The sequence below is a fragment of the Oncorhynchus clarkii genome, chromosome 18 (genome assembly GCF_045791955.1).
Source record: "Oncorhynchus clarkii lewisi isolate Uvic-CL-2024 chromosome 18, UVic_Ocla_1.0, whole genome shotgun sequence".
In the NCBI taxonomy this organism is placed as follows: Eukaryota; Metazoa; Chordata; class Actinopteri; order Salmoniformes; family Salmonidae; genus Oncorhynchus; species Oncorhynchus clarkii.
The window spans coordinates 42,143,004-42,166,097 of NC_092164.1; the positions used below are offsets into that span (position 1 = coordinate 42,143,004).

The 23,094-nt window shown below is 42.2% G+C and overlaps 1 protein-coding gene across 1 annotated transcript; it reads right to left on the reverse strand.

The window, feature by feature from the left end:
• Positions 1–945: 945 nt before the first annotated feature.
• Positions 946–15,043, reverse strand: LOC139372334 (uncharacterized). Its single transcript, XM_071112054.1, has 8 exons — positions 14,786–15,043; positions 11,677–11,743; positions 3,192–5,737; positions 3,050–3,108; positions 2,687–2,824; positions 2,171–2,431; positions 1,520–1,678; positions 946–1,363 (listed from the first exon to the last, which is right to left on the reverse strand). Exons 2-8 carry the CDS (start codon positions 11,714–11,716, stop codon positions 946–948), a joined length of 3,621 nt encoding a protein of 1,206 aa, XP_070968155.1. The 5' UTR covers positions 11,717–11,743; positions 14,786–15,043.
• Positions 15,044–23,094: the final 8,051 nt, after the last annotated feature.

Below are 23,094 nucleotides of genomic sequence, written 5' to 3' on the forward strand. Positions count from 1 at the left end.
GCTTCAGTTGTGATTGGCGTTGTTGGAGCTACAGTTGTCGAAGGGGAGATTTTTGTGGTTGTTTTAGGTGCTATAGTTGTTGTAGAAGAAGCTGAAGTTATTGTTGTAGGAGCTACAGTTTTGGTTTTCGTAGTAGTTGCTGGAGTTGTGGTGGTTGGAACTTTAGTTGTTTTAGTTACTGCAGATCTCGTTGTCGTAGTAACTGCTTTAGTTGTGCTGGTCAAATGAGCTCCAGGTTTTTTACAATGAATTGTGGTTGTGGTATGGGCCGCTTTTGTGGTTTTAGAAGCAGCTAGGGTTGTCATAGGAGCTGCTTTTGTCGTTGTTGTAGGAGCTAAAGTGGTCCTAGAGGCTGCAGTTGTTATTGTCATTGTAGGTTTTGAAGTTGTAATGGTTGTAGGAGCTACAGTTGTTGTAGATGGAGCTGCACTTGTGGTTGTCGTTGGAGCTAAAGTGGTCCTAGAAGCTTCAGTTGTGGTTGTTAAAGCAGCTACAGTTTTTGTTGCAGGAGCTGCTGTTGTGGTTGTCATAGGAGCTAAAGTGGTACTATAAGCTGCACTTGTGATTGTCATTGTGGGTTTTGAAGTTGTAATGGTCGTAGGAGCTACAGTTGTTGTAGATGGAGCTGCACTTGTCGTTGTAGGTTTTGAAGTTGTAATGGTCGTAGGAGCTACAGTTGTTGTAGATAGAGCTGCATTTGTGGTTATAGTGGGAGCTGCAGTTGTGGTTGTCAATGGAGATACAGTTGTTGTAGAAGGATTTGCATATATATTGGTTGTAGGAGCTACAATTGCTGTCGTAAAAGCTACTGTTTTTGCCGTAGGAGCTACATTTGAGGTAGGAGCTGCATTTGTAATTGTCGTAAGAGCTTCAGTTCTGATGGTTGTTGTTGTAGGAACTAAAATTATTGTCCTAGGAGCTTCTGTTGTGCCTGTTGTAGGAGCTTCAGTTACTGTAGAAGGAGCTGCAGTTGTGGTTGTCAAAGGAGCTAAATTTTTTGTAGTTGTAGCTGTGGTTATCATAGTAGGTGCTGCAGATGTAGTGGTTGTAGGTACAGTTGTTATCATAACATCCACAGCAGGAGCTGCAGTTGTGGTAGTAGGAGCTACAGTTGTGAGTGTCGTAAGTAAAACATTTGTTGTAGCTGCAGTTGTAGTTGTCGTAGGAGTTGCAGTTGTTGTGATTGTAGTAGGATCTGCAGTGGTTGTCGAATGAGCCGTTGTTGTGCTTGTTGTTGTAGTAGGAGCCGCACTTGTTATTGCAGTAGGGGTTGCAGTAGTGGTTGTGGAAGCAGCTACAGTTGTTGTTGTAGGAGCTGCTGCAGTTGTAGTTATCGTAGGAGCTACAGTTGTTATAGTAGAAGCTGTAATTGCGGGGGTTGAATGAGCTACAGTTATGATTTCTGTAGGAGCTGAAGTTGTGGTTGTTGTCGGGGTTAAAATGGTAGTAGGACCTGCAGCTAGGATTGCTGTTGTAGTTGCTGCAGTTGTAGTGGTCATAGGAGCTACAGTTGTTGTACTAGCTGCTGTTGTGGTTGCTGTAGGAGCTACAGTTCTGTTTGTCATAGGAGTTAAACTGGTAGTAGAACCTGCAGATGGGATTGGCGTTGTAGGAGCTACTGTTGTTGTCATAGGAGCTGCAGTTGTCGAAGGGGATGTTGTTGTAGTTTTCGTAGGTGCTACAGTTGTTGTAGAAGAAGCTTCAGTTGTGGTTGCAGTAGGAGTTGCAGTAATGGTTGTGGAAGCAGCTACAGGTGTTGTTGTTGGAGCTGCTGTTGTGGTTTTCATAGTAGCTGCAGCAGTTGTAACAGGATCTACAGTTATTGTCATAGGAGCTGCTTTTGTTGTCGTAGGAGCAACATTTTTTGTATTAGTAGCTGTAGATGTAGTAGAAGCTGCATTGGTTGTCGTTGGAGCTGCTGTTGTGCTTGTTATACTAGCTAAAGTTGTTGTTGTCGGAGCTGCAGTTGTTGTTGCAGAAGTGGGTGCAGTAGTGGTTGTGGAAGCAGCTCCAGTTGTTATAGTAGAAGCTGCAGTTGTCTTAGGGGATGTTGTTGTAGTAGAACCTGCAGTTGTTGTTGCAGTAGTGGGTGCAGTAGTGGTTGTGGAAGCAGATTCAGTTGTTATAGTAGAAGCTGCAGTTGTCTTATTGGATGTTGTTGTAGTAGAACCTGCAGTTGTTGCTGTAGGGGGTATTGTGGGGCTTGTTGTAGATGTCATTGAAGCTGCAGTGATTGTCGTAGCAGCTGCTGTTGTGCTTGCGAAAGTACCTAAAGTTGTTGTTGAAGGAGCTGCAGTTGTTGTTGCAGTAGGGGCTGCAGTAGTGGTTCTGGAAGCAGATACAGCTTTTGTTGTAGGAGCTCCTGCAGTTGTAGTGGTCGTAGGAGCTCCAGTTGTTGTAGTAGAAGCTGTTGTTGTGGGAGTTGTAGGAGCTGCAGTTGTCGTAGGGGATGTTGTTGTGGTTATTGCAGAAGGATCTTCAGTTCTGGTTGCTGTAGGGACTGCTGTAGTGGTTGTGGAAGCAAGTCCTGCAGCTGCTTCAGTTGTGGTGGTCATAGGAGCTACAGTTGTGATTTCTTTAGGAGCTACAGTTGTGGTTGTTGTAGCAGTTAAACTGGTAGTAGGAACTGCAGTTATGATTGCTGTTGTAGTTGTTGTAGTGGTCATAGGAGTTACAGTTGTTGTACTAGCTGCTGTTGTGGTTGCTGTAGGAGCTACATTTGTGTTTGTCGTAGGAGTTAAAGTGGTAGTAGGACCTGCAGTTGTGATTGGCGTTGTAGGAGCTACAGTTGTCGAAGGGGATGTGGTTGTGGTTGTCGTAGGTGCTACAGTTGTTGTAGAAGAAGCTTCAGTTGTGGTTGCAGTAGGGGTTGAAGTAGTGGTTGTGGAAGCAGGTACAGGTGTTGTTGGAGCTGCTGTTGTGGTTTTCATAGTAGCTTCAGCAGTAGTAGTTGTATCAGGATCTACAGTTATTGTCGTAGGAGCAACATTTTTTGTATTAGTAGCTGCAGCAGTGGTTGTCGTTGGAGCTGCTGTTATGCTTGTTATACTAGCTAAAGTTGTTGTTGTAGGTGCTGCAGTTGTTGTTGCAGTATTGAGTGCAGTAGTGCTTGTGGAAGCAGCTACAGTTGTTGTTATAGGAGCTGCTGCAGTTGTAGTGGTTATAGGAGCTCCTGTTGTAGTAGAAGCTGCAGTTGTCGTAGGGGATGATGTTGTGGTTTTTGTAGAAGGATCTTCAGTTCTGGTTGCAGTAGGGGCTGTGGTACTGGTTGTGGAAGCAGCTACAGTTGGTGTTGTAGGAGCTGCTGTTGTGGTTGTTGTAGCAGCTTCAGCAGTTGTAGTGGTCACAGGATCTACAATTATTTTTGTAGTAGAAGCTGCACTTGTTGCTGTAGGGGGTTCTGTTGGGCTTGTTTTTGATGTTGTAAAAGCCGCAGTTGCAGCTGCTGTTGTGCTTGCTATAGTACCTAAAGTTGTTGTTGTAGAAGGTGCAGTACTTGTTGCATTAGTGGCTGCTGTAGTGGTTCTGGAAGCAGCTACTGGTTTGGTTGTAGGACCTCCTGCAGTTGTTGTGGTCGTAGGAGCTACAGTTGTCGTAGTAGAAGTTGCAATTGCGGGGTTTGTAGGAGCTGCAGTTGTGATTTCTGTAGGAGCTGAAGTTGTAGTTGTTGTCGGAGTTATAATGGTAGTAGGACCTGCTGTTATGATTGCTGTTGTAGTTGCTGCATTTGTCGTGGTAATAGGAGCTACAGTTGTTGCACTAGCTGCTGTTGTGGTTGCTGTAGGAGCTACATTTGTGCTTGTCGTAGGAGTTAAATTGGTAGTAGGACCTGCAGTTGTTATTGGCGTTGTAGGAGCTACTGTTGTTGTCGTAGGAGCTGTAGTTGTCAAAGGAGATTTTGTTGTGGTTGTCGTAGGTGCTACAGTTGTTGTAGAAGAAGCTTCAGTTGTGGTTGCAGTAGGGGTTGCAGTAGAGGTTGTGGAAGCAGCTTCAGTTGTGGTTGCAGTAGGGGTTGCAGTAGAGGTTGTGGAAGCAGCTTCAGTTGTGGTTGCAGTAGGGGTTGCAGTAGTGGTTGTGGAAGCAGCTTCAGTTGTGATTGTCGTAGGAGCTGCAGCAGTTCTAGTGGTAAAAGGATCTACATTTTTTGTATTAGTAGCTGCTGCTGCTGATGATGATGTCAAAGCTGCAGTGGTTGTTGTAGGAGCTGCCGTTATGCTGGTTATAGTAGATAAAGTTGTTGTTGTCGGAGCTGCAGTTGTTGTTGCAGAAGGGGTTGCAGTAGTGGTTGTGGATGCAGCTACAGTTGGTGTTGTTTGAGCTGCTGCAGTTGTAGTGGTCGTTGGAGCTCCAGTTGTTGTACTAGCTGCTGTTGTGGTTGCTGTAGGAGCTACATTTGTGTTTGTCGTAGGGCTTACAATGGTAGTAGGTCCTGCAGTTTTGATTGACGTTGTAGTAGCTACAGTGGTTGGAGCTGCAGTTGTCGAAAAGGATGTTGTTGTGGTTGTCGTAGGTGCTACAGTTGTTGTTGTGGTTCCTGTAGGTGCTACAGTTGTGGTTGTCGTAGGAGTTAAAATGGTAGTCGGACCTTCAGTTGTGATTGTCGTAGGAGCTGCAGCAGTTATAGTGGTAAAAGGATCTACATTTTTTGTATTAGTAGCTGCTGCTGATGATGATGTAAAAGCTGCAGTGGTTGTTGTAGGAGCTGCCGTTACGCTGGTTATAGTAGATAAAGTTGTTGTTGTCGGAGCTGCAGTTGTTGTTGCAGAAGGGGGTGCAGTAGTGGTTGTGGATGCAGCTACAGTTGTTGTTGCAGGAAGAGCTCCAGTTGTTGTAGTAGGAGCTGCAGTTGTTGTTGGGGATGTTGTTGTGGTTATTGTAGAATGATTTTCAGTTCTGGTTTCAGTAGGGGCTGCTGTAGTGCTTGAGGAAGCAGCTACCTTTGGTGTCGTAGGAGCTGATGTTGGGGTTGTCGTAGTACCTTCAGCAGTTGTAGTGGTTGCAGGATCTAAAATTGTTGTTTTTGTAGAAGCTGTAGTTGTTGCCATAGGGGGTATTGTTGTGCTTGTTGTAGATGTTATAGAAGCTGCAGTGATTGCTGTTGTGCTGGCTATAGTAGCTAAAGTTGTTGTTATCGTAGGTGCTGCAGTTGTTGTTGCAGTAGGGGCTGTGATAGTGGTTGTGGAAGCAGCTACAGTTGGTGTTGTAGGAACTGCAACAGTTGTAGTGGTCGTAGGAGCTGCAGTTGTCGTTGGGGATGTTGTTGTGGTTATTTTAGAAGGATCTTCAATTCTGGTTGCTGTTAGAGCTGCTGTTGTGGTTGTTGTAGTAGCTTCAGCAGTTGTAGTGGTTGCAGGATTGACAAATATTTTCGTAGTAGATGCTGCAGTTGTTACCGTATTGGGTATTGTTGGGTTTGTTTTTGTAGTTAAAGATGTTGTTGTAGGAGCTGCATTTGTTGCAGATCTCGTTGGCGTTGTAGTTGCTTTAGTTGTGCTGGTCAAATGAGCTACATGTTTTTTACAAGGAGCTGCAGTTGTGGTTGTGGTATGGGCTGCTTTTCTGGTTCTGGAAGCAGCTAGGGTTGGTGTCACAGGAGGTGCTTTTTTGGTTGTTGTTCGAGCTAATGTGGTCCTAGAAGCTGCAGTTGTGGTTGTTAAAGCAGCTCTTGTTGAAGGAGCTGCTCTTCTGGAGGCTGTGGTTATTGTCGAAACTCCATGGATATTCCAGAATACGAACACTGATTTATGAGATGAATGGTTAGTATATTTTATGAGTACAGTATCGATTTTTCTACTCTTACTCTTCATCAGATGCGTGCAGTATGTTATAAATTCCACTTATATTCGAGTAAACAAAATAATTATTATATGTAGCCACTCTCCTTATTGATTTTGAAGTACATTAGGTCAACCTTTACTATATGTGTCGTTATGTATGCTTTCAGAAATACTTCATAACATCTATATAACATGTCATTTGTCATAATCAGTCATAAGTATTCCCGCATTAAATTATGTTCATAATAACTTCAAAAGCACTACATAAATGTGTTAAGAAGCATCTATGACTGTATGTCATGCTTTATAAGGTTTTATAAATGTGGCATAACTCTGTGACATAATTACCCATGCCAAATGTGACGTAACCCACTACAGTGCATTTGGAAAGTTTTCAGACCCCTTGACTCTTTCAACATTTTGTTAGGTTACATCCTTATTCTAAACTGGATTAAATTGTTTTTTCCCCCCTCATCAATCTACACACAATACTCCGTAATGACAATGCAAAAACAGGTTTTTAGACATTTTTGCAAATGTATTACAAATATAAACTGAAATATCACATTTACAAAATTTTAAGTGATCACCTTTGGTCATTCATAACGTATTCTCTTAAAGACTATATCGCATGATGGTGTTATGTGTATAGTCTTTATGAATGTGTTATGAATGACTGAAGGTGTCTGACTTTGTGATGAAGCTGTACTTACTTTAAAGTCAGACTCCTTTGGTCATTCATAACACATACATAAATGCCTTATATCATATGATGCTGTACCTACTATGAAGTCAGACACCTTTAGTCATTCATAAGACATATAGTACCAGTCAAAGTTTGAACACACCTACTCATTCAAGGCTTTTTCTTTATTTTTACCATGTACAATGTAGAACAATAGTGAAGACATCAAAACTATGAAATAACAAATATGGAATCATGTATTAAGCAAAAAAGTGTTAAATAAATCAGAATATAGTTTTACTACGCAATACATTTTTTTTTTAAACGCCGAATTAGACAGGATTACCTAGACATACTGACCAGCTCAAATAGTCAGAAGCGTATTATATGGCAGACCAATCCAAACTCATCTCTCGGCATGTCCAGCCCACTCATTATCTCAGCCAATCTGTGGCTTTACCAACTAGCCTCGTAATTTAACAATTGTATTCATATTTATAGATGGCATACAAGTTTGTTATTAAGACTCAAGAAAGTTCACGTTTCAGAAGGCATTTCTGGCAGAATACGCATTTTGATTTTTTAAAAAAAGTTTACGTTCAAACGGCTCTCCTGTGAAGTAGTAACCCACTACATATGCATAGTTTCCTAAAATGGGTCACAAATGCCTTTTACATACAGTTTAAGTTGGAAGTTTACATACACTTAGGTTGGAGTCATTAAAACTCGTTTTTCAACCACTCCACAAATTTCTTGTTAACAAACTATAGTTTTGGCAAGTCCTTTAGGACATCTACTTTCTGCATGACACAAGTCATTTTCCCAACAATTATTTACAGACAGATCTTATAATTCACTGTATCACAATTCCAGTGGGTCAGAAGTTTACATACACTAAGTTGACTGTGCCTTGAAACAGCTTGGAAAATTCCAGAAAATTATGTCATGGCTTTAGAAGCTTCTGATAGACTAATTGACATCATTTGAGTCAATTGGTGGTGTACCTGTGGATGTATTTCAAGGCCGACCTTCAAACTCAGTACCTCTTTGCTTGACATCATAGGATAATCCAAATAAATCAGCCAAGACCTCAGAAAAATAATTGTAGACCCCCACAAGACTGGTTCATCATTGGGAGCAATTTCCAAACGCCTGAAGGTACTGCGTTCATCTGTACCAACAATAGTACGCAAGTATAAACACAGCCGTCATCCCGCTCAGGAAGGAGACGCATTCTGTCTCCTAGAGATGAACGTACTTGTGCGAAAAGTGCAAATCAATCCCAGAACAGCAACAAAGGACCTTGTGAAGATGATGGAGGAAAAGAAGTACAAAAGTATCTATATCCACAGTAAAACGAGTTCTATATCGACATAACCTGAAAGGCCGCTCACATGGAAGAAGCCACTACTCCAAAACCACCATAAAAAAGCCAGACTACGGTTTGCAACTGCACATGGAGTTGCTTTTTTCCCAAATTCCATTTTCTTGGTTTTGTTTTTCCAGGTTTCGGATTTCCCCTATTTGTTTCTGTTTTTTTCACACTTTTTTTTATTATAGAAAAACAACAACATTAGATCAAAATTCAGAACAATGCTTAAACCACATCAGGGTATGACTTTTGAGGTCTGGGAAAAATCTAAGAAACTTAGATTTTTGAGTGTAGTTGCCCTTTAATTCAGTGAGCATGTCCTGCACTGTTGTTTGGTTAGCGGGTTTTCAGTAAGCACACGTGATGTGATTCGTCGCAAATGGAATGGGTGGAGTATAAGGTCAGCAACACTCCGTATTTGATTTGATTTGATTTGAATTATTCAGAGCCCCATGAAATGACACCATATACTGTATACATTCTACGGACCATACTGAATATTTTCTACAATACTTTTACTGCGGCACCCAGAATAGTTCTTGCTCTAAGCCAATATGTACAGTATTCCTTATACAGGGATTCGCATTGGGAGCATTTATTTTATTTTGGAACAAAACCCAAATTTAAACAAATTTCACTTAAATGTCACTTAAAAATGAAACATTGTTAATGTGTAAACAATTATTTTTCATATGATTATTGACACTTTTCTACTACTACGTGGGGGACTTTTATTTAGAAAATTTCCGAAATTCCGTGATCTGGAAATACATTTTTAGTGTTGCTGACGGGACACTGATCATGTGATGAGTTTGCAAATCAAATGCACCACTGGACAGCGAAAACAAATAAGTTAACCTTTATTTGTTGTAATTATATTACTTTGTAGGAGTTACTAGAAGTTTGTAGAATTACTTCTTCACATACACTTAGGTGTAAGAAAGTGTGCAGGTCACATTCTTTATTGTAGGGCTATGACAGTTATATATTTAGATGTGCCGGCTCTAGACAAATTCAGCTATCGCTTTGCCATGTCTGTGCCCTAAGGCAGTCAAGCTGGGTAAGTGTTTTTGTAAGGACCACCTGTTTGAAGTAACATTGCAGTGAAGTGATATAAATCAATGTAATGATGCATCCAACCTCCAGAGGGAGGCAAAAATAAGTTTATTTGAAAGAGGACGTTTACGGGGTCCTAGGAAGGTATGGATGTTACTCAAGTAGTATTGTACTGGTTGTCTTCCACTTTAACTTGAATCATTTTCTATTTAGTATGACAATTGAGTACTTTTTCCACCACTGCCAAAATGTAGCTACCTAGCAGGCTCAGCTAAATACGAATCTCCTTAGATAAAGCCATGTACAAATAAAAGGAAATGTATGGTTTAAATAAATGTCTTTAATGATTATTTGTTTGAACTGTTGGTGATAATTCCCTAAGTGTTGATACATTTGTGTTTGCATCATTAAGCCTTTATGTATGTGTTATGAATGACCAAAGGTGTCTGACTTAATTTTAAGGACAGTGTCACATGATATAAGGCATTTATGTATGTGTTATGAATGACCAAATGTGTCTGACTTAATTTTAAGTACAGCGCCATATGATATATGGCATTTATGTATGTGTTATAAATGACCGAAGGTGTCTGACTTTAAATTAAGTACAGTGTCATGCAATACAGACTCTTTATGGATGTTTTATGAATGACCAAAGGTGTCTCACTTCAATCTAAGTATTACAGGATACTGAACAAAAGTGTAAATAAATTGGTGATTAACCCTGTGCTGATTAATGAAGGTTATCTCATGATCACAGGTTACTGTAGGGTGTGAGAGCTATTTAAATGGGTTGATAGACCTGCAAAACTTATGTTGTTGTGTGGGTGATTGTGTACTGAGGAACATGTATCTTGGTTCCAGAGGAAAGACACTATCAATTTCTTTAGTTTTGGGGCTTTCATCAAGGTAAGTGTGTCTTGGTAAAACGTTGTCCCTAGGCTATTAAACACACAGCACATATAAGCCTGGGATATCAACCATTCAAAGTTGGGCTTTGTAGGATTGACAATAGAATTCTATAGGAGTGACCTTACCGAGTAAAGTATTTGACATTGTCACTACTTAACACAGTCAGAAATGCATAATTATTGTTAAATCCTGCCCATTTCCACAATTTATCTTCTTAAAATTAGAATTTAGACCTAACTAATGAAGGACAAGTTTGATGTGTTGGTCCACCAGACCTTCCGTTCATTTGGGCGGAAGTGTCTGGGAATGAGATTAGGTGTAATGTGACTAACATATCACTTTAGAGCGCATGCCATCCTTTATGAAGCACATGTTTATATCATATTCAACATAGTGGGATATGTCACATTTGACATGAGTGATTGTCACACAGTTATGCCCCATTTAACCCTTTATAAAGCATGACATACGATTATAGATGTTTTGTAACACATTTATGTAGTGCTTATGAAGGTATTATGAAGGCTTTATGAAGCCTTTATAAGCTGAACATCATTGAAAGCGGGATACTTTTTGGGTTTATACCTGGACATGGTCCAGTTTGTGCAACTCAAAGAAGTTAATTGTCTCGTTGTCTAAATAAAACATTCTAAATACATCTGTGCTCCCTTTTTCCCATGTTTCTTTGATATCCTTTAAATGGTAATGTTTTGTGATTCTCAACTCATCTTGTGGTACAAGCACATTCATAGCTGCTTTATAACACCTGAAATTAATAACAAGGTGTCTGTCTGTGCACAATTTATAATGGCATATGGCATGGTTTTGAATGACACACATCATTCCATTCAATGTAATAATGTGACACAGAGGTTGGCAAGTGACATAACACCTTGTTATAACAGCTGGTATTTAGACTCATATACTGTAGCATGTAATAACATATGACATGTTTCATTGAGACAGTGTTTTAGCAGTTATTATTAACAGTTGACATTAGAGCATATGACAACAGGATGAACAGTCATCTATAACACACATTGTAACTACTTTTGCAACATCTTATTCCATTACACATAACTATTTAAAACTACGTATGTCAGGGTATGACTAATGTTATAATGTGTGTTTTTTAAACTGGGTGGTTTGAGCCCTCAATGCTGGTTGGCTGACAGCCGTGGTATATCAGACTGTATACTATGGGTATGACAAAACAGTCATTTTTACCACTCTAATTACATTGGTAACCAGTTTATAATAGAAATTAGGCACCTTGGGGGTTTGTGATATATGACGAATATACCACGGCTAAGGGATGTATCCAGGCACTCCGAGTTGCGTCGTGCGAAAACAAAGCCCTAAGCGTGGTATATTGGCCATATACCACACCACCTACAGTAAAGTGTTACTGAACATTACTTACACTTTATTAAGAATAGCGCACACATTTTTTGTTTGTTTGTTTACATGATGGCACATTTTTCCATACAGGAATGTAAGGAAATGACATTCAGCAGTGTGATAATATTTACCTCCTCCACTTTTTCCATTTAATATTTAAAGATTTTGGAAATGTATTTAATTGGGTTGTTACAGTAGACTAGGAAACACGCAAAACTGTCTCCATGAAATATTTAGCAATTAAATTATTTTATTTTAGTTTTTATTTGGATTTTGTATCTATGTTCTTGAACAATCATATGCTTTATCCAAAGGGATATGGACTATTTTATCACCTTCCTGCCTATTTAATTGTACATGTTGGGATTATTTAAATTAATCTGTGACAACACATCATGAATATCTATTCAGGTTTGAGTTGCAAAATGTGTTATGTAAAAATGAAAAGGGAGAAAATACAGTGTACTACATACCCATGGTGAAAAAAGTAGCTGTCAGTTTCTGAGTCTTCATTCTGAACTCAGTTCATGCAGTTGTTTTCTGAATAGAAAGAAACATATAAATTAGATTGACAGGTCGGTCATATTCCATTTTTTTTTTTTTACAAACAGATTTGTTGTTTATGTAAATGGAATGTTATAGAAGGGGCAAGATAGAGATTTCACATTTTTGAGAAAACTTAAACCAAACAGTAAATTACTTCCTCATCCTTGTGTAATATGGGGACCCCAAAAAACATAAACAAAGGCTCAAAAAACAACCAAATGCATACTTTTAAACTGCAAATCTCTCAGTATAGTGATGCAGGTTATTCTGAACTTTATCTGCAACGTTATATAACATTTTATTGCGACTGGAGCAATACTTCTCTTCCCATTCTACAGGTAACTGCCAAAATAAAGGAAACACATGAGAGATAGAAAGTATATTGAAAGCATGGTGTGCTTCTACACAGTAAGTTCCAGACACTGGTAGAATCTATGCCAAGCGCATTTAAGTTTTTCTGGCGGCTCGAGGTGGCCCACGCCCTTTTAAGACACTTTGTTATGGTGTTTTCTTAATTTTGGCAGTTATCTGTTGCAGCGGGCACAGAGAATGGAACAGCTGGATAGGGGAAATGGCACACGTTGCGCAAAAGGGAATATGACATTGCAGATCAAGTTCGGAATGACACAATTTCAAGTGTACAACATCTAAAGACCTACATCACTATTCTGAGAGCTGTCTCTAAAAGGACATATTTAGGTGTTTTTGGAGCCATTGTTCATGTTTTTTCAGGTCCCCATATTACGCAACCAGGATAAGGAAGTGATTTTCTGTTTGGGGTAAGTTTCTCAAAAACGTTAAATCACCAAAAAACAACCAAATAGAGTTTTGGTTGTAAATGTTTTTACTTAGCCACTACTGTGACAGACTGCATTCAAGTAAATGTGTAACTTGGTAAGGAAACATTTGCACTTGAACTAAATGCTAGATTAAATGCTAGAAAGGTGACTAAATGCTAGAAAGATGCTAGAAAGGTGACTAAATGCTAGAAAGGTGACTTTCAATTTAGCGTATGCAGAGTTTACCGTTAATGCATCCTGCAAACATGGGAACATTGTCTTTAAATTCCAATCGTGCTACAGCTCAGAACTTTAGCGGTAATACCTTTTTTTGCACTGTTGGTTAGAGCCTGTAAATAAGCATTTCACTGTAAGATCTACTACACCTGTTGTATTCGGCGCACGTGACAAATAAACTTTGATTTGATTTGAATAGAATCTAGACTTAAATATGGTATGACATATCAAGGGGTGTGAATGCAATCAAGACATCTCAGTTAAACATTTCCGATACTTCTTTGTAGAGTAGCTTTTGTAGAATAAAATGAAAACTTTGCTAGGGTGTGAATTATTTCACAACACCGACTATAACTGCTGTAAACATGAACAGGGCCTTTGGAAAGTATTCAGACCATTTGAACTTTTCATCATTTTGCTACAGCCTTATACTAAAATGTATTAAATTGTGTCTTTCCCCCTCATCAACCTCTGTTGTTTTTTGTTGTTGTTGCTGATTTATGATTTACAGAAATATTACATTTACATAAGTATTCAGACCCTTTACTCAGTACTTTGCAGAAGCAGCCCAGAAGTGATTACATAATTTAGTCTTCTTGGGTATGACGCTACAAGATTGGCACACCTGTATTTAGGGAGTTTCTCTCATTATTCTCTGCAGATCCTCTCAAGCTCTGTCAGCTTGGAAGAGAGCGTTGCTGCACAGCTATTTTCAGGTCTTTCCAGAGATGTTCTATCAGGTTACATTTTGGGCTCTAGCTGGGCCACTCATGGACATTGAGACTTTTCCCGAAGCTACTGCTGCATTGTCTTGGTTGTGTGCTTAGGGTCATTGTCCTGGTGGAAGGTGAACATTTGCCCCTGTCTGAAGTCCTGAGCACTCTGGAGCAAGTTTTCATCAAGGTTCTCTCTGTACTTTGCTCCGTTCATCTTTGCCTCGATCCTAACTTGTCTCCCAGTCCCTGTCGCTGAAAAACATCCCCACAGCATGATGCTGCCACCACCGTGCTTCACCGTAGGGATTGTGCCAAGTTTCCTCTATTGGTTTTATCAGATCAGAGAATCTTGTTTCTCATGTTCTGAGAATCTATAGGTGCCTTTTGGCAAACTCCAAGCGGGATGTCATGTGCCTTTTACCGAGGAGTGGCTTCTGTCTGGTAACTCTACCATAAAGGCCTTATTGGTGGAGTGCTGCAGAGATGGTTGTCCTTCTGGGAGGTTCTCCCATCTCCACATAGGAACTCTAGAGCTCTGTCAGTGTGACCATCGGGTTCTTGGGCACCTTCCTGACCAAGGCCCTTCTCCCCCAATTGCTTGGAGAGTCTTGGAGGTTCCAAATATCTTCCATTTAAGAGTGATGGAGGCCACTGTGTTCTTGGGGACCTTCAATACTGCAGACATTATAGAAACAGGATGCACCTGAGCTCAATTTCGAGTTTCATTGCAAAGGGGCTGAATACTTATGTAAATAAGGTATTTCCGTTTTAAATAAATAAAACAAATCTAAAAACCTGTTTTCGCTGTGTCGTTATGGGGTGTTGTTTGTAGATTGTGTTTGTAGAAAAAATACATATTAAATCCATTTTAGAATAAGGCTGTAACTTAACAAAATGTGTAAGAAGTCAACGGGTCTAAATATTTTCCCAGGGCACTTTACATCCTGGTGAAATTTCACAGTAAAAATGTTGTATGAGAAATCAGCCTAATTTTGCATCACTTCAATCGTGTTACTTTATAAAAGAGCTAAAGTAATTTTAATTGGTCTGCAAGTGCCCTGAAATTCACTCTGAATTCTATACTTGTTTTGTGACAGTAATAGGTGTAGTTCATCAAAAGTGAAGGGTTTTTAAAATATAGCACATAATACATAAAATAATATAGTCAAATCCACATTAGCGTTGTATTTTTTGCAAGGTGAAATTATAATTTGATATGCTTTTAAAAAACATGTAAGTAAACAAGTTCCATTTATATACTGTAAAAAAATTAAAAAATAAACTTTGAATTAAAAAATACTTACCTACAACAAACACCACTGCCAGCCTCCTTATTCCTTTAAATTCACCAAATATCAATTGAGGAAGGAATTTGCCTATGACGAAAACAATCACAATATGCCTCTATTCTAAAAGCTCATCATCTGTCTAGTTCTGCTCTAAATGTTTTTTTGGAAATCTAACTTTTCACAGTGCATACGGTCATGCCAATGTATCTGTAGTTACTAGTTAAATCACTTCAGAGCTGATCTGATTCCAAAGTTCTTGTCTTGCCTGTAACTAAAATATTTTGGGAAGCACAAGAGATAATATGAATTAAGGGAGGATCACAAAATGGGCAGGTAAATCTATGTGGGAGGTCTTTAGGTTAATACCATCTTTGTTTTTTCCTTTGATACTAATTTGGTAAGAAAACTGGTCAGGTGAAAACTAGTTAGGTGTTCTGACGCCACTAATTTTGTCATGCCTTGCAGGTGATGTACAAATCTTTTGGGAGGGACAATATGAGAAACGGGTGGGACAAAATATTGACAGTGAATATAATAACATTGTTGGTTTCCAGCCAATTGTTTGACACTTCAAAATGTTTTTCAAGATTTGATATAGCAAACATTTGCTTCACTGCACTTAAAGGACAAATCCACTCAAAAACTATATTTTGGTATTTGATTCATTAGTCCACACTTGATACAGTCCCAAAATGTTTTGCATGTCTGTGATCAACTTTGCAAGATAAACAACTTTCAAAATACAGAAAAATAGCTGGTATGATGCGCTTTGTATCATATGATGCATTTTGCGTCATACCGCCTGTATTTTCTGCCTGAGTGAACGACAAGAGCTCAGATACACATGAAAACATGAAATGAACCTGGGAATCGATATAACATGCATTGCTCAGAGATGACCAAACAATATGTAAAAAATCAAAATGGATTAATCTTTCCTTTAATTTACCTAACTTTTGAGCCATGTGGAATGAACTTGTAAATGTACTGTATATTGTATTGATTTATTTCAATATTATTATAATTATTACAATGTTTTAAGTAAAATAATGTTTGCTCTGTGGCCTGAAGTGAGTACCAAGTCTGTTTCACAGTCCTCAATCCCACTCACACACCTATCTCAAGAATGACTCAAGGAAGATTTTTCAGATGCTTAAATCACTTGACATTATATGACGGAAATTGACCACCATCGTGTGAGAGATACATTCTTAAAAAAACAAAACAGGGCCTGTATTTATAAAGAGTGCTGGTATAGGTTACCGTTGCCCTTGCTTTTAACATTTTTACTTTTAGCTTTTGCCTTTTTGATCTGAGAAGCTTCCAACTCCCTGAGACAATCCAGACGCTCCTCCAGACCCGTATCTACAGGATCCTAACAGAGGCTGGAGAACAGCCAGGAACACCGCCCCCAACACCACCCTCCATTTCTTCCCTCCCAAGAACTGCATCCAGGTAGACTGAGCTACACCCAAACCGTTCACAGACCCAGAGGCCCTATGCAGAGACTGGATACTGGGCCACTTCTGCCCTCCATGGCAGCCCCAAACCTGCAAAAGGAGCCACAACCAGGCAGGTTGACCGATGCACAGGCTGTTTGCCGACCCAGAAACTCCCCTGAGAGAATGGAGCATGGTCAGCCACTCCGACCACCTGCAGCCGTCCACTCTTGCAGCAGGAGCCTCATCCAATCAGAAGAAGCTATACAGGGCCCCTCACGAATCTAACAAATGCTCAGTCTGCTCTGCTTTCATTTATTTGGTCAGGGACCTTGGCAAAGAGTCAGCATACGCAACCCCAGCAAATACTGATCACAAACAGAGTACAAAAAACTGCAGATGACCCTCTGCTAACATATCAATCTCCCCATTTGGCTGATTTCATTGTTGATCAAATGTATTATTTGCTGTGCTTGACAGAGACTTTGAAACAACCAAATGATTAAACCAGGCCACAGCCCTTGGCTTTCAGCACATTGCTCAGCCTCGCAACACTGGCCACCGAGAAGTTGGGATAACAATGATCTGTTGATCAAAATTGAAAGTAAAGGGAATTCCAATAGAGAACCCAGCCTCATTTGAATACTTTGTTTATAAATGGATTACTACTACTGAAAATGCGGTGCCAATTGTGGTCTATTGCCCTCCTAAACCGAATGCCTGATTTAAGTGACGATGGAGTAATTTAGTTTACGAAAGTTTAATCAGGAAGGCTGGTCTGAATGGTGTTTAACTTCATCCAGTAATCATAACAATTCATTTAATTTCCTATTCTACAGGCATAGTGGGAATGAATAGGAACGTATCAGCTGTGTAAGGGCTATTTGATCAAGAAGGAGAGTGATGGAGTTATGCGTCAGATGACCTGGCCTCCACAATCACCTGACCTCAACCCAATTAAAAAATGGTTGAGCTGGACGGCAGAGAATGCAAAGCAGTCAACAAGTGCTCAGCATATGTGGGAACTCCTTCAAGACTGTTGGAAAAGCAATCCAGGTGAAGCTGGTTGAGAGAATGCCAAGAGTGTGCAAAGCTGTCATCAAGGCAAAGGGTGGATACTTGATTCATGATTCCATATGTGTTATTTCATAGTTTTGATGTCTTCACTATTAAATCAAATCAAATCAAATTTATTTGTCACATACACATGGTTAGCAGATGTTAATGCGAGTGTAGCGAAATGCTTGTGCTTCTAGTTCCGACAATGCAGTAATAACCAACAAGTAATCTAGCTAACAATTCCAAAACAACTACCTTATAGACACAAGTGTAAGGGGATAAAGAATATGTACATACAGATATATGAATGAGTGATGGTACAGAGCAGCATAGGCAAGATACAGTAGATGGTATTGAGTGCAGTATATACATATGAGATGAGTATGTAAACAAAGTGGCATAATTAAAGTGGTTAGTGATACATGTATTACATAAAGATGCAGTAGATGATATAGAGTACAGTATATACGTATACATATGAGATGAATAATGTAGGGTATGTAAACATTATATTAGGTAGCATTGTTTCAAGTGGCTAGTGATATATTTTACATCATTTCCCATCAATTCCCATTATTAAAGTGGCTGGAGTTGAGTCAGTGTGTTGGCAGCAGCCACTCAATGTTAGTGGTGGCTGTTTAACAGTCTGATGGCCTTGAGATAGAAGCTGTTTTTCAGTCTCTCAGTCCCAGCTTTGATGCACCTGTACTGACCTCGCCTTCTGGACGATAGCGGGGTGAACAGGCAGTGGCTCGGGTGGTTGTTTTCCTTGATGATCTTTATGGCCTTCCTGTGAAGGGTGGTGTAGGTGTCCTGGAGGGCAGGTAGTTTGCCCCCGGTGATGCGTTGTGCAGACCTCACTACCCTCTGGAGAGCCTTACGGTTGTGGGCGGAGCAGTTGCCGTACCAGGCGGTGATACAGCCCGACAGGATGCTCTCGATTGTGCATCTGTAGAAGTTTGTGAGTGCTTTTGGTGACAAGCCGAATTTCTTCAGCCTCCTGAGGTTGAAGAGGCGCTGCTGCGCCTTCTTCACGATGCTGTCTGTGTGGGTGGAACAATTCAGTTTGTCTGTGATGTGTACGCCGAGGAACTTAAAACTGTACTACCCTCTCCACTACTGTTCCATCGATGTGGATAGGGGGGTGTTCCCTCTGCTGTTTCCTGAAGTCCACAATCATCTCCTTAGTTTTGTTGACGTTGAGTGTGAGGTTATTTTCCTGACACCACACTCCGAGGGCCCTCACCTCCTCCCTGTAGGCCGTCTCGTCGTTGTTGGTAATCAAGCCTACCACTGTTGTGTCGTCCGCAAACTTGATGATTGAGTTGGAGGCGTGCGTGGCCACGCAGTCGTGGGTGAACAGGGAGTACAGGAGAGGGCTCAGAACGCACCCTTGTGGGGCCCCAGTGTTGAGGATCAGCTGGGTGGAGATGTTGTTGCCTACCCTCACCACCTGGGGGCGGCCCGTCTGGAAGTCCAGTACCCAGTTGCACAGGGCGGGGTCGAGACCCAGGGTCTCGAGCTTGATGACGAGCTTGGAGGGCACTATGGTGTTAAATGCCGAGCTGTAGTCGATGAACAGCATTCTCACATAGGTATTCCTCTTGTCCAGATGGGTTAGGGCAGTGTGCAGTGTGGTTGAGATTGCATCGTCTGTGGACCTATTTGGGCGGTAAGCAAATTGGAGTGGGTCTAGGGTGTCAGGTAGGGTGGAGGTGATATGGTCCTTGACTAGTCTCTCAAAGCACTTCATGATGACGGAAGTGAGTGCTACGGGGCGGTAGTCGTTTAGCTCAGTTACCTTAGCTTTCTTGGGAACAGGAACAATGGTGGCCCTCTTGAAGCATGTGGGAACAACAGACTGGGATAGGGATTGATTGAATATGTCCGTAAACACACCAGCCAGCTGGTCTGCGCATGCTCTGGGGGCACGGCTGGGAATGCCGTCTGGGCCTACAGCCTTGCGAGGGTTGACACGTTTAAATGTTTTCCTCACGTCGGCTGCAGTGCAGGAGAGTCCGCATGTTTTAGTTGCGGGCCGTGTCAGTGGCACTGTATTGTCCTCAAAGCGGGCAAAAAAGTTATTTAGTCTGCCTGGGAGCAAGACATCCTGGTCCGTGACGGGGCTGGTTTTCTTTTTGTAATCCGTGATTGACTGTAGACCCTGCCACATACCTCTTGTGTCTGAGCCGTTGAATTTAGATTCTACTTTGTCTCTATACTGACGCTTAGCTTGTTTGATTGCCTTGCGGAGGGAATAGTTACACTGTTTGTATTCGGTCATGTTTCCGGTCACCTTGCCCTGATTAAAAGCAGTGGTTAGTTAGAATAGCAATGATCCAAGGTTTTTCCAGCGCTGGTTGCGCAATCGATATGCTGATACAATTTAGGGAGTCTTGTTTTCAGATTAGCATTGTTAAAATCCCCAGCTACAATGAATGCAGCCTCCGGATATATGGATTCCAGTTTGCAAAGAGTCAAATAAAGTTAGTTCAGAGCCATCGATGTGTCTGCTTAGGGGGGAATATATACGGCTGTGATTATAATCGAAGAGAATTCCCTTGGTAGATAATGCGGTCGACATTTGATTGTGAGGAATTCTAAATCAGGTGAACAGAAGGACTTGAGTTCCTGTATGTTGTTGTGGCCACACCACGTCACGTTAACCATGAAGCATACGCCCCCGCCACTCTTCTTACCAGAAAGATGTTTGTTTCTGTCGGCGCGATGCGTGGAGAAACCATCTGGCTGCACCAACTCCGATAGCGTCTCTCCAGTGAGCCATGTTTCCCTGAAGCAAAGAATGTTACAGTCTCTGATGTCCCTCTGGAATGCTACCCTTGCTCGGATTTCATCAACCTTGTTGTCAAGAGACTGGACATTGGCGAGAAGAATGCTAGGGAGTGGTGCACGATGTGCCCGTCTCCGGAGTCTGACCAGAAGACCGCTTAGTTTCCCCCTTTTACGAAGTCGTTTTTTGGGGTCGCTGGCTGGGATCCATTCCGTTGTCCTGGGTGAAAGGCAGAACACAGGATCCGCTTCGCGAAAGTCATATTCTTGGTCGTACTGATGGTGAGTTGACGCTGCTCTTATGTTCAGTAGTTCTTCTCGACTGTATGTAATGAAACCAGGCAGAGAGGCGCTGGTATGAGGAGGCAGCACGGCGGCGCGGTTGGAAGCCCGAGAGTCAGCCCCAAAAATGTATTGGGGGGTGGCACACAGGGAGTGTGGCGAAGTCAGGTAGGAGACCTGCGCCAACTTCCTGTGCTTACCGGAGAGCGAGAGGGACCGGGTAGGCACTGTGTTATGCTGTGGAGCGCATGGTGTCCCCGGTGCGGGTGCATAGCCCGGTGCGGTACATTCCAGCTCCTCGTATCGGCTGGGCTAGAGTGGGCATCGAGCCAGGTGCCATGAAGTCGGCACTACGCATCTGGTCTCCAGTGCGTCTCCTTGGGCCGGCGTACATGGCACCAGCCTGTCCCCGGTTCGCCAGCACAACCCAGTGCAGGCTATTCCATCTCGCCGCACTGGCCTGGCTACCGGGAGCATTCAACCAGGAAAGGTTGGGCAGGCTCGGTGCTCAAGATCTCCAGTACACCTGCACGGTCCGGTCTACCCAGTGCCACCTCCACGCACCAGCCCTCCGGTGGCAGCCCCCCGCACCAGACTGTCTCTCCGTTTTCTGCCTACAGGGTCTCCCGTCTGTCCGGAGCTGCCAGAGTCTCCCGTCTGTCCGGAGCTGCCAGAGTCTCCAGTCTGTCCGGAGCTGCCAGAGTCTCCCGTCTGTCCTGAGCTGCCAGAGTCTCCCGTCTGTCCGGAGCTGCCAGAGTCTCCCGTCTGTCCGGAGCTGCCAGAGTCTCCCGTCTGTCCGGAGCTGCCAGAGTCTCCCGTCTGTCCGGAGCTGCCAGAGTCTCCCGTCTGTCCGGAGCTGCCAGAGTCTCCCTCCAGCCAGCCAGGCGATGCCGGAATCGCCCTTCACTCCGGAGCTGCCGGAGTCTCCTGCCTGTCCGGCGCTGCCGGAGGCGTCCTTCACTCCGGAGCTGCCGGAGTCTCCTGCCTGTCCGGCGCTGCCGGAGGCGTCCTTCACTCCAGCGCTGCCGGAGTCCCCCGTCCATTCGGGACCCATGTCTAGAGTCCCCAGTCCAAGGTCGGTGGCGAGGGTCGCCACTTTAGAGGCCACGGAGGCGGGCGAAGAGGCGCACTAGAACTATGGTGAAGTGGGGTCCACGTCCCGTGCCAGAACCGCCACCGCGGACAAATGCCCACCCAGACCCTCCCCTATAGGTTCTGGTTTTGCGGCCGGAGTCCGCACCTTTGGGGGGGGGGGGGGGGGCAGCTGTTTATCGTTGTCCCTGATTGGGAACCATATTTTAGGAAGCCTGGGTTTCACTGTTGGTTTGTGGGTGTTTGTTTCCGTGTCTGTGTTTTTTATTTTTTTGTTATTTCACGTATTTTATTGTTTTTGTATTTCATAGTGTTCAGTGCTTTTGTTATTAAAATCGTCATGAACACTTATCACGCCGCATCTTGGTCCGATCCTTACTCCTCTTCAGACGAAGAGGAGGAAATCTGCCGTTACAAGTTGGGACATTGAAATGCAATTGAGTGAGACACTGAGGGGAAAGGGTATTTAGGGAGCAGAACTGTGTGATGCTTGGTTTATTTTTTTGTGTCCAGCAAATGCACATGTGCAAATGTAACACTAGAGTCAAAGCAAATTTACGTTGTCTTCAAGACAAAATATTGAGATTTGATGTCAGTTCGAGTACTCGATTACTCATACCCATCTCTATCTCACAGCACTTATGAAATCCAGCCTCACTCTTCTCAGTCCAACTATAACCAAACTCATAAATTACTCTCTTGATTCAGGTACTGTGCCTAATTCCCTGAAAACTGTATACAATACACCAACCTTGAAAAAAACTGGACTTGACCACAAAACCCAACGCAATTACAGACAAATTTTCAACCTGCTCTTTCTATCAAAGATCATTGAATGTGTGGTCTCAATACAGCTACAGAACTACCTTTCAACCAACAGTCTCCATGAATCCTTCCAGTTCGGCTTCCATGCATGGCAGATCACAGAGGCAGCTGAATTGTTGATGGCAGCTGATGATGGAGACACTGGCTTCCTTTTGTTCTGGACATGACAGCAGCCTTTGACACCGTGAATCACGACTTTCTCATCAACAGACTAAAGACCTTGCGCAAATACTTTAGCACAGCTCTCCAGCGGTTTCGCTCCTAGCTGACTGATAGACAATAATTTGTGGCACTTGCCAATTATAAATCCAACCTTGCCACAGCCACAGGGCTCTGTTCTGGGGCCACTCCTGTTCTCTACATACAGTGCTTTTGGAAAGTATTCAGACCCATTGACTTTTTCCACATTTTGTTACATTATAGCCTTATTCTTAAACGCTTCTGAATCAAGTGCACCTACCACCTACCAGTGCGAAATGAATACAAAAACAATAAACGCATTTATCGTTGGGTTTTTTAAAGATATGTTTGGTGATCAACTAGAAATGCTTTGGAGATCGACCAGTCCATACCGATGGACCAGTTGGTGACCCCTAAGCTAGAGCGTTCCAGTGCTGAGGGACCACATGTGAGGATCTCCTGTCACTCATGCTGTGAAGGGTTGTGGCCGGTATGACCATGCTGGTTGAGCCTGATGATCATAGAGTGCGTGCTGGGGAATAGTTCTCTAGAAGTTGGCATATGTATTTAGGTGCATCATCCTTGAGGACCTTAAAAGGTGAGTAGAATGATCTTAAATTTGATCCTATATTGAACAGGCAGCCATGGGAGGTTGAA

Coding starts and splice junctions, on each gene's coding strand:
- LOC139372334 (XM_071112054.1), bottom strand. CDS start 11,716: ATGAAGACTCAGAAACTGACAGCTACTTTTTTCACCATGG. Junction 2,432..2,686: donor AGCAACCACAACAGCAGCTA/GTACAACAACTG, acceptor CGACAACTGCAG/CTCCTACAACTCCCACAACA. Junction 1,364..1,519: donor AGCAACCACAACAGCAGCTA/GTACAACAACTG, acceptor CCGCAATTACAG/CTTCTACTATAACAACTGTA.